The sequence below is a fragment of the Dermacentor albipictus genome, unplaced genomic scaffold (assembly GCF_038994185.2).
Source record: "Dermacentor albipictus isolate Rhodes 1998 colony unplaced genomic scaffold, USDA_Dalb.pri_finalv2 scaffold_17, whole genome shotgun sequence".
NCBI lineage: Eukaryota > Metazoa > Arthropoda > Arachnida > Ixodida > Ixodidae > Dermacentor > Dermacentor albipictus.
This window is the reverse complement of record NW_027225571.1, coordinates 10,143,676-10,160,515: the sequence shown is the minus strand read 5'-3', so window position 1 is coordinate 10,160,515 and position 16,840 is coordinate 10,143,676. Positions and strand designations below refer to the sequence as shown.

The following is a 16,840-nucleotide window of genomic DNA, read 5'->3' as shown; positions in this document are numbered from 1 at the left end:
CCGTGTCAAATGTCGCCAATGGTGCCCTCGCAGTCCGACTCCCAATGTGTCTTGAGTCGCAGTCTGCATGAGCCCGTCTCCCCAACTGAAGAGCCTGCTGCCTACCACAACGAGCTCAAATGTGGATGTTATGAATGACCTGCTAGGCTATGGTGTGCCGATTCTTGCCGCCATTACATTTGTAGATGTCGGCAGCGTGGTGTCGTCGTGTGCCGAACTGAACGATGACAAAACAAATTGAGCAACTTCTCCCACCATCAAACTGCAACTCTAACTCAGATGATGATGTGCCATGTGCTCCAGCGCCTTCACATGTGGGTCTGACTCAAGCCTTTGCAGTCCTTGCATCGGCGTACAGAGACAACACAAAACTGGCAGAAATACAGGTGGACTTGGTTGCACGCAAGCGGAAGTGGTGCAGCAATGAATCAACCGTTTCTTCCTTGCACAGGGCCATAAAATGTAAATATAAAATAATATTTTTGGAAACATTCATTTCTTCGGACATTCGATAGTTCAGACTTATTTACGTTCCCTGTGGAGTTCGAATTATCAGTCGTTGACTGTAATACTTAAATAAAATAGAACAACATGTAACACACTAAGAGTAAAAGTCTTTCTCAAAATGTTCTTGTTGAAACAATGTGCGTAGATGTATAGGTACACAAGCTTTAAATGCATGAATGAGACAGTTACACGTGATGCAGTAAAGCCAATATTCATTAATATTGATTTGTTAATATGCACACCATGTGAAGGTTTAAAAACAGTATTCTGAATAGTGAAGTGTGCCTATGGAATTTGTCCCAAGACTACCTTAGAAGCATGGTCAATTCATTCTGTGCTAAATAAGAGTTGAAAAGAAAAGTTGGAAATCCTTCTGGTAAGCAATATTTTATTCTAATGACCAAGAACATTCCTTGCTGGCTTATTGTCTGCTCATTGTGGCAACAGGAGAAACTGAACAACTGTAGGCTTTAGCTTACAATAGTGTGCTGTGAAGGAGTCAGTGAATGAACACATAATTTCTCAGTACTGTATGATTTTTAATTTTAAAGTCAATTTTGCCTTTTCACATCACTTGCTTGTAATTGTCTTGTAATGTGGGTAGGTATGTTAGAGGGACCCTGAACAGGGACCCTGTTAAAGGGACCCCTCGGCCTTGGTGAAAAAACACAGTCCACGTATAGCATATCTTGCTGTAAACATCTTAGCCGAATTTTGCAGTCATGCGTGGCACATGGAACTCGCAAGCGGAGTGCGAAGTCACCTTTCTCTCAAACACTCTTTTCAACAGAAGCCTGCTCGTCACCCTTTTCTGGACACTTTATATCGTAGTATAGCAGATTCCCATACATGGGGGGGGGTGCTGCTATTGGCCAATAGCTGACACCAATCAAGAAGGGTGTTTGGATCAGTGCACTTTTTCATGCTGCTACTGTGTATATTTATTTATGCAGTTTACTAAACAAGCTGAAGTAAGTGGAAATCTGCTTTTGAATTTCGATAATGATTATGTACTACCGGAAGAAGCCGACTGTCGTCTGCTCACACTCGTCCATGGCTTCCCGCATGGAAATTAAACCTGCACCACCTTGCTTATCGGTATTGTAGCCATGAGGTCTCACTAATCTCACCTAGTTTTGAACAGTCAACTAGCCTTGAAACATGCTGAACTTAGGGTCAACCACATGCATGCCTGCCAGCTCGCGCTCCTTCTTAAGCGCCTCGGCAGACTTCAGTTCATGTTGAGCTACTGACAGCACTTCAAAATGTGCAAGTAGGATGCGGCTACTATCCGTCGGTCAAGCTGGCGCAGAACAAAGCCGTTCCACACCTCGTAGCACAGCCAGACAGGAGCATGTGAGTGTGAGCACACACTCTAGCCATGTCGTACACAAAGCCAATGCTGCAGTTGCATGTAGTTGTGGTCTACTACGTAGGTAGATAGTGCGGCCGCCGTGGAGTGTCGTGACAAGTCCACTGGCTGAGCGCACTGCAGTTGGCTGAGGACAACCACATTTGGCATGTTTGGCTAGTCGTAGGCTCCAAAATAGAAAATAATGCTGTCTACATGAACATCCAAAATCAAATTTAAACTGCGAGCAACGGTGATGTTCAGTAGCAAGGGCGTTGTGGGCACACCCCGCTCCGCTGTAGCTTTCACAGTGCAAACCATTGAAGAAGGAGCAGAAGACTGCAAATGGTATGTTTGAATGTCAACTCTGCTTCTGCTGAACGCATTGAAGAACTTTTTGTGGCAAAGTATTTATGAAATAGTCTAATTTAACTTCAAATTTCTCGACTGCATTTCTCGACTTTGATAAAAAGTGGTTCAGGGTCTCTTTAAAGAGCTTGGCTAAGGGCCATGCAAAGTGTTTTGTTAGGATTACATTCATAATTTTTGAGTTTCATGTGACCATAATGGGGCAGTTAGGCAAGTGAGCAGTAAGGGAACCGAAGGTCTCAATTTTTGTTCGTTACAACCAGATGGAGCCAACAGACAATGAAGCCACGGAAGGCATTGGGGAAATGTACTTTTCTTGAAATGTAGAAATAATAACGAAAAGGGAAATGAAAGCAGGTGAAACCACAGCTTGCCACAGGTGGGAGCTAGATTCGCATCCTGTGCACATTGTGTGTGCACTGCTCTATAATGGAGCTACAGCATTGGCTGTCCTCTCCCTTTACTTTGTTGGGTATTTGTGCATGTGTTTAGATCTAACCCTGTGAATTAGCCAGTGCCACTCATGGCTATGGCAGTGGATGTACTCCCGGGGTTACATCTAGTGCACATGTACTAATACAGTTGAACCCACTTATAATGATACCAGTTTTAACAATATATCTGATATAATAATGAGTGGCCGCGACACCGTGAACCATTGTACGTGTTCTGTGGTAAAATAAACCGCTTACTACAATGCTCCCATGACGCATTATTGGTCATACCAAATAAATCTGGCTACTGGGTGTCTGTGCCAAAAGAAAGAGTGGGAAACCCTGGAGAAAAAAAATGTGAGCCACTACAACCGCCTGCATGTTGCACACGCCACACCACCAGCCGACACCACCAATGAGCACTGCTGAGGGCACCTGTCGGCACTGTAGACTCATGTTTCAAAGGGGTGGAAGGGAAATGGAAGAGAGTAGTGCAGCATACACAGTAAGCAGGCAGGAGTGGCAGCATTCTTTGCCTACTTCAGGCATTTGGAGCCTATCTACCTATCTACTATCTAGCCTCCTACGCAAACACAGGGGCCCAAGTTGTCTACCAGCTTTGGCCTCTAGGCTTGCGCTCGTGGTCGTGATGCCGTTGTGGTGATTTTATCATCATTCCAGCTTCGTCATCTGACTCTAGCTATGCCATCATCGTCATGCCATTTACGCCGACCCAGTGGATCAAGTTATCAAAAGCTTAGGCCACTAGGTACCTGCTCGTGGTTGTGATTCCGTCGTGGTCGATGTATCGTCATCATTACAGCTTCATCATCTAACTTTTGTCATGCTGTTCGTTATCGCACCATTGTCATCATAGTCATCATGCATTCGTTGTCATATCATTGTTGTGATGCTGTCAAGGTCATTTCATTGTTGTCATTCCACTTTCGTCATCTGAATTTTGTCATGGCGTCATCGGCGCACCTTTCAAGCCGACCCAGCAAACCAAGATGTCCAATAGCTTGTGCCACTAGGTGTGTGCTCGTGGTTGTGATGCCATTGCAGTCACTGCATCGTCACCATTGCAACCTTGTCACCCAACTCTAGTCATGATCTTTTCATGACACCATCATTGTCATACAGTCGTCATGCATTTGTTGTCATATCGTCGTAGTAATTTTATCATCTTCACTCCGTCTTCATCATTTTATTGCTGTTGCCATAGAGTCATCACGCATTCGGTGTAATGTCGCCATTGTGATGTCATTGTGACCTTTCCAACATCACATTCAACTTCGTCATTCAACTCTCGTCATTGCCGTCGTCGTCACGCCATCATCAATACACATTCGTCATCGTACCATTGTTGTAATGTCGTCATCGTCAATGCCACTGTCGTCATACAGTCTTCGTGATACAATCATCCTCATGACATCATCCCATTCTCCTCATGACATCGTCGTCATACCATTTTTGTTGTTCCATTAACATAATTCCTTCATTGTCATCCTATCATCATTACTGTGTCCTTCTATAGTCGTTGTCATGCTTTCATGCTTATGGCTGACCTTGGCAAGTGAGTGCCATAGAAACGTGGGCCGATATCTGAGAACAGTGTATGTGCATATACTCGAAGCAAAGCAACACAAGCCTTAGAGTGGCCACTGCAGATTCTAAGTAAATGTTCCTTCAGCAATACGCTGTGTCTCAGCATTTCTTGAATGCTAATCGCATTACCGTCGGCAGTCATCGTGAGGTGGGTTTTGCCAGAATGTCTTTTCTTTTCCAGGATTTTGCATTCCTTTTACTTTCAGTAAAAACACCCATTAGCCAGATTTAATTGTTTTAACCAGTAATGTGGTATGGGAACATTATATGGAGCAGTTTATTTTACCACAGAACACACACAAAACTTCATGGTGCTGTGGCTGCTCATTTTTGCATCAGGGTATTGTTAAAATTGGTAATGTTATGTGGGTTCCACTTTACTTCTTTCTGTTTAATTGAAATGTTTTTATGTCTGTCCCTTCTTTTTTATGCAAGCAGGTTATAATTAGTATTGGTTATAACAATGGAGTTTTCTTGGTACTTGAGTATTGTTTAAGCAGGTTCGACTTTACCACAAGTTTCCATTGATGTTTCCGAGTGCCCATCAAACACAAATGGAAAGTGCCCTGTGCAGATTCTAACAAGTTGCCAGGCTTCAAATGGTGCAGCGATGCATTTTTCTTGGTGCTTCTACATGGATCGCCTTGACAGAGGCTGCAGAAAGGCTCATGTGGCATGTGAAAACTTCATTAAGTCAAAGCTGCACTACAAAGGCTTAATGTTTAGTGTTTTAATATTTAATGTTTGAATGTTTCATTTTAAACTGCAGTGCAAAGAATAATAATAATAATTTAGTTAAAGACAGTTTAATCAAAGTTTGTTAAACCAAAGTCAAAATGTATTCTCATGGGTAGTGCTGGACTGTTGGGCTCTTTCTGGCTACAGAACTTCACAGACTTGCTGCGCAAGATTCAGCGGCAGTGTGAACGGTTCCTGATCCACAATGCCAATCGTGTGGTTCACTGCCAGAGCTGGTCATCCCTTTCCCCGCGACTTCAAAAGAAGATCAGGGATGGTAAGTGCCCGTTTCTCGTTAGAGAAGGGAGGTTATGAAATAATCAATGGTAGTTTATGCAGGGTGTAGTGCATAACAGTGGTTTTGCTGCTACTGCCATATATTTTGTCACGCTGAGTGGCAGGGCATCCGGTTGCCTAATTTTTTGTAGTAAAATTTCGTCTCACGAACGAGTTGGTACATTGCAAACAAAAAAAAATATTAACTATGCTCTTACTTACAGGGGTTGTTAAAGGAGGTTCTTAAGTTTTACGAGAATTAATAAATTACTACTGGAATAATAGAAACATGAATTTTACCACAAGCTGAGTCATGGTAATACTGGAGCCTCACCTCTACTTCTGATCATGGTCGGGGCCAATGCAGATTAAGCTCGACCTGGATCTGTGTGCTGCTAGATGGTCGCTGTCAGATCGTGATTGCAATCTGACAAATGCAATTCGTGATCATGTCTCTTGATCACGATTGCAGACTGATGTCTACGCCCTGTAGTGCAGTATTCTGAAAATGCTAAAAGCAAAAATTGTATTCAGCTCAATAAAAAACACTTATAAACTTTTTTATCAGTGGTACTAAGCTGTAATATTCAAATATTGTCCATATTTAACCACATTTTACGAATCTACATTTGTAGCCAAGGCACTATGCAGTTCTGAGAGTTGCACACGATCAGCAGATCCAGATCGTTGGACCGCGTAGCAGCAATTATTGTTGATTGTTATCATGAGATGCGATCCAGATTGGCCTCGATCGTGATCAGAAGTGCACATGTGACACCGGTATAAGGCACAAAAGATGCAAGAACAAAATACTGTACGCTGCTGGCAATGTCAGTCCACACGTTTGCTTTGTGAGATGTTTGTGAAGTATGAAGTTTTTCCATTGCCTCATTTTTTTTGCACAAGTGAATTTACCTCTAGTTTTGGCCTGCATGCCAGCATGCCTTTTTTGATAAGTCACTGCCTGCTGAGTGCATGCACCCACATAGTCTTCAACTCAGCCTTCTGATAAAACCGGCAATGCAGCGTGGTGATGGCTGGCTGTCCTAAAGGTGTTTTGGCCCACATAGTTTGAACGTGAGTTTCAAAAGAATTCATAAAAGCTTGGCACATTTAGTGATAAATCAAAATTGCTTTGTCATTACATTGCTTTGTCATTACGCCTAGTGGCGAAGTAGCACTCAGGAAGCCAAGAAATGGCCCTATCACCAAAAATGCAGCTAGTTTCGTCATTTACAAATGTGACACTTAAAATGAGCTATGTGGTGATTTTATTCCAAAAGTCGAATAAATCATCACATGGCAGTCATCGATATACATTGGCTGTATACTGAACACATGGTGGGGGTGCAACAAAGTTCAAATGATAAGTAACTGCATACAATGGCCAAATTTTTGTGAAAAGAGTTTCCAATTACAGATGCACGGATCGTCTACATTGTCCCTCTGGTCAGAGGCTCTATTTCCCAGTTTTTCGGCAACGCTAATTACTGAAAACTTTGCCCTAAAACTGGTTTCACGGCAGCAAGGGCTGTGCCACCATGAAACCAAACTTTGAGGCGAAATTCGCACTGCTGTGAAGCCATCCCTCAAGTTAAAATTTGCTTCAAACCTGCACCTTGATGTTATTGTTAATTTAAAATATCTTTGGTGTGTGTTATATGCACAGAAATAAAGTAAATTTTAAAACGTCAATAATCGACAGCTTCGCTTCTTATGAAAAACCCGCATCGCATAGCTCATAGCCTATAAGATGATGGAAAGATGAATTCATTTACAATCGACTACTGACTACTGCACCTGCTCGATTATTCAAAAATATTATTCAAACATATTATTCACGGCGGCTGTATGGCTGCTGTGAATAAATTTGCTTCAATGTGGCGCTAAACCATAACTTGGGTGGCTGACATCTGACGAAAAAGTGCTGGTTAGGCTCAACAGCTAAGGCTGTTGTGGCAGTGGACACCAAACTGTTGCTGGAAGTTTTCTGTTCATCAGTGATCAGGTCCCAGCTCAAGTGTGCGGACTAGACTGAGGATCCCAAAAGTGGGGAGTAGGCCTTCAAAGTTTGTGCACTTGCAGAACAAAACAGGTTGAGCTAACATGCAGATGGAAAGCTTCAAGCTGAATTTGTGCAACCCAGCATAAACTGCCAGCATCGCACAGTCAAGGTTCCAGTTCACAGCACCACAATGATGCATATTGTACAAACATGAGATGCACCTTTAGCCTTGTGGGGATGCGCGACCCTCGCGCCTCCCCTGATGTTTTTCCCGCATAGCGCGTCTCCTGTAGTGCGGCTTCGCCGCACACGCGGCGGTCCGAGTGGTACAGGCGCAGTCCGAGAGATGGCGCTAGTGTTGCGCGGCTGCGGGGTTACCCTCGGCGGGAGATACAAGGCGCGCTCTCTGGGGTTCGAGGCAACGAGCGGGGACGGGCGTGCCGCACGTGCAGCGCGGCTCTTTCCCGGCGGGTCGACGCACAGCGGGGACGTCTCCCGCGTGCCGCCACCCATGCTTCTGCGAGACCGCCTCGCGTGGCCGCCTTCGAACGCGCCACGATTCGCGTGACCATACACGCGAACGACCAGGCGTTGGGATCCAGCATGGGGCGAACATATTCGCTCGCGAGGACGTGGTGAGTCGGACTTCTAGATTTGTCGCGCGCCCATCGGCATGTTTTGTGGATAGCAACTCGGCTAGCAGGCATTGATGTATGAAAGGTGCAATAAATGCCCTTGTGACTGTTTGCACTAATGTGTTGTCGTTCCTTTGTCCCAAGAGTACGGTGTGAGATATCCCACATCAGACCCCACATCTGGCTGCCCAACGTGGAACTCTTGGGGCATCGGACGATAATTTTAAGTGTTGCTTCGTTCGAGACCTTTGTTTGAACCGAAGCGTAGGCCTAGCGTGGATTTTGATCGCTAGCGTCAGCGGCGTGCTTTCTTGAGCGAGGCGGCGGTGGCTGTAGTGTGTTTGAACATGTCAACATACTAAGCCTTTTCGCAAGTGTTTTTTTTAATGGCATTCGTTGGGACGAGAGCCACGTGGTCTGCATCCTGGGAGAGCGAGGCTGAGCGCCCGCGGAGCAGTGGCAAGCCTGAAGCGAGTGAGTACGGAAGCCTCGTGGGTGGTCCGAATTTCTTTGTAAATAGCTTCTTCTATCTCTTTGACTCGGATGAAGTCGCGGCTCTGGGAGCCGGCTGGCCGCGGGCCACGGGTGCCACTACGGGCTGACTGGTATTGCGGCCTGGCACCGGGCGCTCCGACACCGTCTGGGACGGTGGGCGCCGTCAACTCGGATGCTGTGTGCACCGAGCGGAGTAGGACCACCTCACAGAGCTGACGTCTCCTCGCGGCTGCCTGTTTTGCGCCCATTTTGGGTGTTGTTTTTGGATGCCGGTTGTTGTCAGAGTAGCGACGCTTTAGGCCTAAGGCTTTACGAAGCTGCCTGTCGCACGTGGAGGGACACAACCTGGTGGACCGTGGCGTTGAGGTGTTGCACTTTGCTTACCTCATTCTAGTTAGCCTCGCACGAATTGAAATTACTCGTTCAACTCAAGAAAGCGAGCTTCGTTCACGTGAACTTAGCATCTGAGTAGCTGCCCGATCTTTTGCTATCCGAGCTTAACATCGTACCACGTGGGCGATGCGCATGCAGACTTCCTCTCCCTTGCACTACTTTAGTGTTTGCCGAGTGTGTTGAGTTTACGCAGTGTGATTGGAGTCACCCCTGATTTGCCGTCGCCTGCACATCGTCTGCGCTGCTGCCCCGGACTACGATCGAGCCACCCCGGGCGATGGTGATGCTGTGGCCAGTTCGGCGCGGCGACTTCGGCGGCCTCCTGTATCCAGCTCACAACCCTCGGCGGCGGACAAAAGAGCCGGCGGTCACCGACAGCTACTGCGGCTCCCGCCAGCAGGGCGCGTCGGCGCGAGCGACGCTTGCTCGTACCGGCTACTGCGTCGGCGACTCCGGAGTCCTGGCCTGGCATCGTGCCGTCGAGCCTGCAAAGCCGCTGCTGTGACCGGCGGACGCCAGCGGTGCACCCAAGGACAATGTCGGCTGGCATGCTATGGACAGCGTGTGGACATTTCTTCGGCGCGGCCACTGTTACGTGTACTACCATGTCGCGAAGCGCGCGTTGATGTGAGACCGAGTGACATGTTTCGCCGGAATATGTAATGATTTAAGGTTGGGGGGATGTGGGGATGCGCGACCCTCGCGCCTCCCCTGATGTTTTTCCCGCATAGCGCGTCTCCTGTAGTGCGGCTTCGCCGCACACGCGGCGGTCCGAGTGGTACAGGCGCAGTCCGAGAGATGGCGCTAGTGTTGCGCGGCTGCGGGGTTACCCTCGGCGGGAGATACAAGGCGCGCTCTCTGGGGTTCGAGGCAACGAGCGGGGACGGGCGTGCCGCACGTGCAGCGCGGCTCTTTCCCGGCGGGTCGACGCACAGCGGGGACGTCTCCCGCGTGCCGCCACCCATGCTTCTGCGAGACCGCCTCGCGTGGCCGCCTTCGAACGCGCCACGATTCGCGTGACCATACACGCGAACGACCAGGCGTTGGGATCCAGCATGGGGCGAACATATTCGCTCGCGAGGACGTGGTGAGTCGGACTTCTAGATTTGTCGCGCGCCCATCGGCATGTTTTGTGGATAGCAACTCGGCTAGCAGGCCGCGAGGACGTGGTGAGTCGGACTTCTAGATTTGTCGCGCGCCCATCGGCATGTTTTGTGGATAGCAACTCGGCTAGCAGGCATTGATGTATGAAAGGTGCAATAAATGCCCTTGTGACTGTTTGCACTAATGTGTTGTCGTTCCTTTGTCCCAAGAGTACGGTGTGAGATATCCCACATCAGACCCCACAGCCTCAACCACCAAAAAATTTTAAGTAGACAGAAGCAACAGTGAGCAAGAGCGTGTAAAGAAATTTTCTATGCTGCTGGAATTTTTGCATGAGAATATCTAAATAATGGCACTTTGAAAATTAACTGGCTCAAGAGATCAACAGGTTTTCTTTTTTTGCTAGTAAAGAACCAACATTTTCAAAATTTTTCAATATCTGGTTCTTCAGTGAAGTTTTTATGCAAATCCCGCAACTATTTGAAATATTTGCTTTTACTTCGCTTCGAACCAAGAAATTGATATTTGCACAAGTTTACGTTTTTAGCATTGCCTCTTCATAGCCACACAGCCAACAAAAGGAATGAAGTGCCTTGTAATCGAAAGTGGCGAGTCCATATTTATAATCATTTCTGTTCCACAATTTTCTTTGCCTGTGACGTGGTCGCCACAAAGATTTTCTTTCTTTTTTTTTTTAGAACATCTCGTACATGCCTTGTTTTGTGCACTATTTTGCATGTACCTTGCCTCGGGCACTGTTTATTCAAAGCTTGACTCTTCAAAAGTTGTTCTATTGCAAAAACTTCTTGCTAGAATGTTAGTTGACAAACTTGCCTAAGCTACATTTTGCCATGCCCACAGTAGTGGCTTAGTGGCTGTGGCATTGCGCTGCGAAATACGATGTCACTGGATAAAATCCTGGCCATAGTGGGAGCATTTCGATGGGGGTGAAATGCAAAAACCCCCTTGTACCGTGCATTGAGTGCACGTTAAAGAGCTCCAGTTGGTCGAAATTAATCCGGAGACCCCACCACGTGGGTTCAAATCGTGGTTTTGGTTTGTAATCAGATTGTGGCATCTAATTAGATCGATAATCAAATTGAGGTTTTCGCATGTAAAACTCAAGAGTTTAATTAATTATAATTTTACACTTCACTGTAGCTACAGTAACTACATCCCATGGTTGTAACCACTTTCCTTTAGTGCAAATATTCCAAAGCAGCTTCTACATTCTCTGAGCACTCAAGCCAATGCGTGCATATCCCACCTTCCCTTTTTTTGTGTGTGCCTAAAGATAGGGTGACCAGTTTTGTTTATTGCAAGGGAATTTGGGCCTGTTGCTTTTGCACATTGAGTTGTGAACTCTTCATTTGTCTGTTGGGGCATCTCTGGATCCTTGGTGTTGAAGCTCACTTAATTAAAAAGTGGCAATTTAATGTACAATGCAAGCCATTTATAAGTTGTAGCGCAAGTTGTCAGTCACGAATATCCACAATGTAAGTGGTACTGCTATATAACCAAAACGTATCTTCAATGCCCGCACACTTGCAAGACATACATGTGTGCAAGACATGCAAGACCAAGCAGCTACATGTACCTGACAATTGAAGCGTGTGACTACGAAGTTTGCATCCCTTTAAATTTGCATACGTTCAAGGTTAAACACCTGACGAACAGCCTTTCCAGACGTTCTTCACATAAAACAGTGGCAACAATGTAGAAAAAGAAATAGCAGAACAGGAAAATATTCACTTTTTACACACACACTGAAAAGCCAAAGAGCAACATGCACGTGGTGTCTGGTGCAGAGATTGCCACAGTGGGCACACTGCTGGCAAGTGGGTGGAGCAGAGGTTTCTCCGTTACCTAGGCATCCTTCACACGTCTGCAGCGGAACACCTTATAACCATGTGGCTTACGCAGTATGCTGCTGCCATGGCAGGCGCAGTTTTCTGTCCCCCCCCCCCTTTTTTTACTGCCTGTTCATCTGCTTTGTGTCCTGCTCCCCTGCATTTCCCTCATCACTCTCCCCTCCACAGCTGGCACGCTCCATTGAAAGCGCACTTGCTGCCTCACTTGTCTATAGGATTTTCTGGCAGCCAATGACGGGTGTTTCAGCTAGTGAGGCCACACTGCAGTATAGGCAGTATGCGTATACATTGAGTTCTATGGGAGCGTAAATGAGAGACAGAAAAGACTGTTGTATTCTGTCCTGCACTGTAAGCACTTACGTTATAGGTAAGGGATCTGAGCTGTATATTGTCATGTACACTAGCCATTTCACATCAAGAAATTTTAAGGTAGCCTGGGCTGAAGATTTATATAGGCCTGCAACTCTCATTACAAACTAGAAAAACAGATATAACCATCAGTCATTAACACAAAGTGATGTCTTAATTAGTGAAAGTGACCAGCCTTTTACAATTTTTTTCTTACACGTTTTTTAATTAGAAAAATGGTATGAAAACAATGCATAAATTCATTTTTAGCTTGAACAAGGTGAATTTTCAAAAGATGCTTTGAATGAAATTCTGTTGAGCTTGTTTCAAACTAATTTTGGATAAGCCCCGCCTTTTATTGAGCTTGTCTTGAAAGCACTGTACACTTCTTTGCCTGAATTCACCTGGTTGCCCCGTTTCAAATTGGGTGATCTCTCACCTGTCACTTGTTTCACTCAGTATCATGCCATTTTTAACTGACTTTTGTGTAATAATTCTTTAGTAAACCTTGCCTAATGATGAGATTGAAGTGTGGCCAGTTATTGAAGGTCTGCGCATGTTCTTGCAGCATGCATATTCAAGAGGCCAGGCGGCAGAGATTTCTCAGTGACTTTTGAAAGTTGATGAGGGGTCTCTCCTGGCCAGTAAGTTTTATATTGCCAGTTTAGTTTGAGTGGCTTGTTAGGGAACTTTAGATGCATGCTGAGCTTGCAGCCTTTACAAAAACAAAAAATATATAGCTTTGTACTGTCAATTCAGTTTAGTAGTCAAATTTACAACTCGCGTGACTCCCGAGCCTTTGTAATCAAGTAAATTTTTTTCTGAGTTTAAGGCTTGTGTGTATGGGTCCCTAAACCATGTTTCTCATTTTCGTGTGTACAAACTTAAGCATGCTATGTTCTTCATTGTGTTTCCCTTGCAGCTGCAGTCATTGTGTTCGAGTTTGAGAAGCCCATTGCCCCACCACCAAGGCTGTCCAGCTTACGACGAGTGAGTCATTATGGCTTGTTGCTTTTTTTGTGAGGATTTTGCTTGCCAATTATAGGTAATTACTAAGAAGTGGCCATTAATGTTGATGTTTAGCAAACCTGGCCTGACACTTCTTCACAAATTTTGCCTGAGGTAAAGGAGTGCTGACACAATTTGGTGTTCTGCTTTTTGTTTATTTATTATTATCATATTTTTTTTGCTTTTTGAATTAACTGTACACTCCATAATTACGGTATGAAGACTCAATTCCTCGAGAGTACCAAAAATAATTATATCACCGTTTAGTCGACCAGTTCGCAATGTGTGCCAAGTGCAGCGTGGATCTGGTTATGTGGCATAACAAAAAAACTGAGTGAAGCATGTACCATTTCATGCAGTGAAGTTGTGGAAGGTAATGCAGTACCCGTGTTGCCAGACGTTGCCATATTGGCTCTTCCAATTTTGCGCTTCTCTTTGAAATGCCAGGGGAACTCTTTGTTCCCTCTTGTCTCACCAAGTTCTATATGAATTCAGCTTTCAGCTGCATGGTCATACTGTATGTGTATACTTCAGTGATATGTGGGAACATGAGGCCACCACACTGTTTCACTGACTTTAATAGTTTCCAGGTTCACGTCCGAGGCCGTACTGCACTTGGCACACATTTCGTGCTGGTCACATTAAAAGGTAACAAGATCATATGCTGCTCTCTCAAGGAATTGAGGCTCCATAGCCTAATAATTGGGTTGACAGCAATTCAATAAAGAAAAAAAAACAAGACAAAAATATTGTGTCAAATTGAAGGTTCTGGCAGCAACAAGTTTATCTGCCGAAATATTAGCTAGCATCAGCAATAACACGCTTAACAATGCCATTTGCTCAGTACTACAGTGTTTCGTGCACAATATAATAGATGTTCCTTCATCTGCCTTTGAATTCTGACTCATTGTGTGGGATTAGCAGAGCAGTGCAAAGTATCGTGTAATGAGGGCATGAAGACCTAGCACTTTGAAGTTACAAAAGAAAAAAACTCCTTTGATTGTGTATGTGATGTTTCGTTCCGTGCATGAAAAGACTACACAAACCCAGTTGCATCACAGGTTGTGCGTAAAAGTGATATGGCTAGCCTGATCTTACTGTATAGAGTCATATAAGGGCCGCAATTTTTTCCCCCCAATTTTGACAAAGTGTGGCTCTTACACGGGACCAAACTTCTTGGTCAAAATGGTGCCCGCGCCACCAGTGCCTTGTGCACGCCCTGGATGCCCAGATGTACCATTTCATCAGAGGTCAATGCACAGCTCTCGGCATCTAGTAGCGGCACGCAGAAGTACGCAGCATGCGGAAGTATGCAGCATGCAAAAATTTGCTAATGCATGCATGCAGCATCAGGGCACTGAACGTGATTGTCTTCCTGTTGGAAATATTTTTTTCTCCAAATTTTCGGCTGCCAAGTTGGGGCTGCAGCCCTTGCACGAGTGCAGCCCCTACATGAGTCTATACAGTATGCAGTTTTAGGGGAGTTCTTGCTCTGCAAATGCTGGATTCCCATGATTGACGGAATCCCGCTGATGAGCATGACATGGCTAAGTTCTCACCACAAGCAGACAAGCTATTAGAGGGGCGATTCATTGCAGCTGAGCAACACCACTCTTTATGCAGACTGAATTGGTGATCTGGTTCATTGTGTGAATCCAGCTTAAGAACACTAACCGCCATTGTTGACAAACTTTCTATTGTACAGGAATGATGTGTACATTGCTACCGTAAACAAAAATGCCAGTAAAGTAGTCTTCTTTTGTGTGTGTTTGTGGCCACAAGCATATGCCTAGGTATTACTTATGGCCAGCAGCCTCATTTTTTCTGGAACACTTTGACAGGGAAGATCTCTAAAGAAACATTCTCCCAGACATATTCTGATTTGGTTTTACACTCTTCCTGGAGCACTTGTCCATGAGGGAAGCGTACATGCGTTGAAGCAGGTGTCAGCATCTGTTTGTACCATAACTGCTTGTGCTTATGTTGAGTCATTCACGGAACTATGGTTAGTGTTCTCCAGACCATTCATTCAGCTAACTGCCTTGCAATAAAGCAAGTAATGTCCAAGCTCGTTTAGCAAGCATGCGTCTCCTTTTTAAAGTGGCTGTGAGTGCTTGCCTTAGCCTCTATAAATGACGTGGCACCAATAGCCTTGAGCTGATGAGTTTGACATTCATCACTACGTCAGTAATCAGCATGCTGCTTCTAATGAACAATTTTTAAGCTATTGAATAGTTGCAGTTGGCTTATCTGCAGCATGTGCTGTGGGTAACGGAATATCAAATGACATGGGGGTCACTGAGAAAAGTGGGTTTGTGTTGCTCTGTGAGTGAGTGAGCGAAAAACTTTATCAGCTCTAGATTCGCTGGTCTTCTGCGGTCTTCAGATGGATTTGTCCATCTTCTAGCACAATGGTCGGTTGCCCTTAGTCTAGGGCTCCGCTGGATGCTGCTGCCAGTTGTGCTCGCTGAATCAGACCTTCTTGGTCGACCTGGCAATCGCTGGAGAGCACTCCCTCCCATTGCTCCGCACTTGGGTTTGGTATTACGGGTACCATGTCTATCTTCTGGCATGCCCACGTTATGTGATACAGCGTGGGTGTTTCGTGGCACCAGGGGCATTTGTCATTTTATTGTGTGGGATAAATTTTGCTGAGTACGTTTAGGTTCGGGTACGAGCCCGTTTGTAGCTGCCCCCACGCGACAGAGTCCTCTCTGCTAAGGGAGTTGTGGGGTGGTGGATACCGCTTTCTGCAGCCCTTGTAGTAATTTAGTATCGCCGAATAGTCTTGGGGTACAGGTTCGGTCCTCTCGAGGTCGCCTACGTTGGATGCTCGTTTATAAGTGTACCCTCGAGCTATCCTGTCCGCCTCTTGGTTCCCTGCCACTCCCGTGTGTCCCGGCGTCCATAGTTCTTCTTTTGTTTGTCGTTGTGTTATGTGGTCTCCGGAGCGGAGTATGCGGAGCGCTCCGTGCCCTATTCTGCCACATAGGTAGTTGCGGCACGCTGTTTGCGAGTCTGTAAGGATTGTTAGAGACTGTTTAGACCGATATCCCTCCGCTGCCGCTAGAGCGACAACCGCTTCTTCAGCCTCGACTATCGTACAGCCTTGTAGTGATGCGCTGGTGATCTCGCGTAGGTTCGAATCAATCACCGTTGCTACCGTGTTGCTGTTGCTCTGCCCCACTGCTCTTGCGTATGTGGCTGCGTCCACATATACCATCGTTTCTTGGGGTGCTAGTGTCTTTTGTAGGTATTCAGCCATCGCTTCTCTGCGTGCTTTGTGTCGGTTGGGATCCATGTCCGGGATATGGGTGTTTCGGACGAGTATCGCAACGCACTAAAAGTGTTGCTGTGTGAAACTATTTTCATGTCATGCTCTGCTGGTGAGCTCCATGCCACCTGCCTCAGGTGTTCTCTGACCCACCTGTGCATTGCATGCTTCAGTCCTTTTCTCAGGTCATGAAAGAGTCCTTATGGACAGAGCCCTTAGGTCTAGATGAATTGAATTTAATTCTGGGGTTTTATATGCCAAAACCACAATTCATTTATGAGGCATGCCGTAGTGGGAGACTCCGGATAAATTTTCACCACCAGGGGATCTTTAACGTGCCCCTACTGCTCATGACACGGGCGTTCTTGCATTTTGCCCCCGTCGAAATGCAGCCACTGCTGCTGGGATAGGGGCTAGGTGCAGT

The 16,840-nt window shown here is 45.8% G+C and overlaps 1 protein-coding gene across 4 annotated transcripts in view; it reads left to right on the top strand.

Moving 5' to 3' along the window:
• LOC139052001 (uncharacterized) overlaps positions 1-16,840 on the top strand; it is a 241,859-nt gene that overhangs the window by 128,822 nt on the left and 96,197 nt on the right. For all 4 annotated transcript variants that reach the window (XM_070529068.1, XM_070529071.1, XM_070529069.1 and 1 more), the window contains exons 11-12: positions 5,155-5,284; positions 13,057-13,124. In XM_070529068.1, the coding sequence (XP_070385169.1) occupies positions 5,155-5,284; positions 13,057-13,124 (198 nt within the window). The remainder of the gene's footprint in view (positions 1-5,154; positions 5,285-13,056; positions 13,125-16,840) is intronic.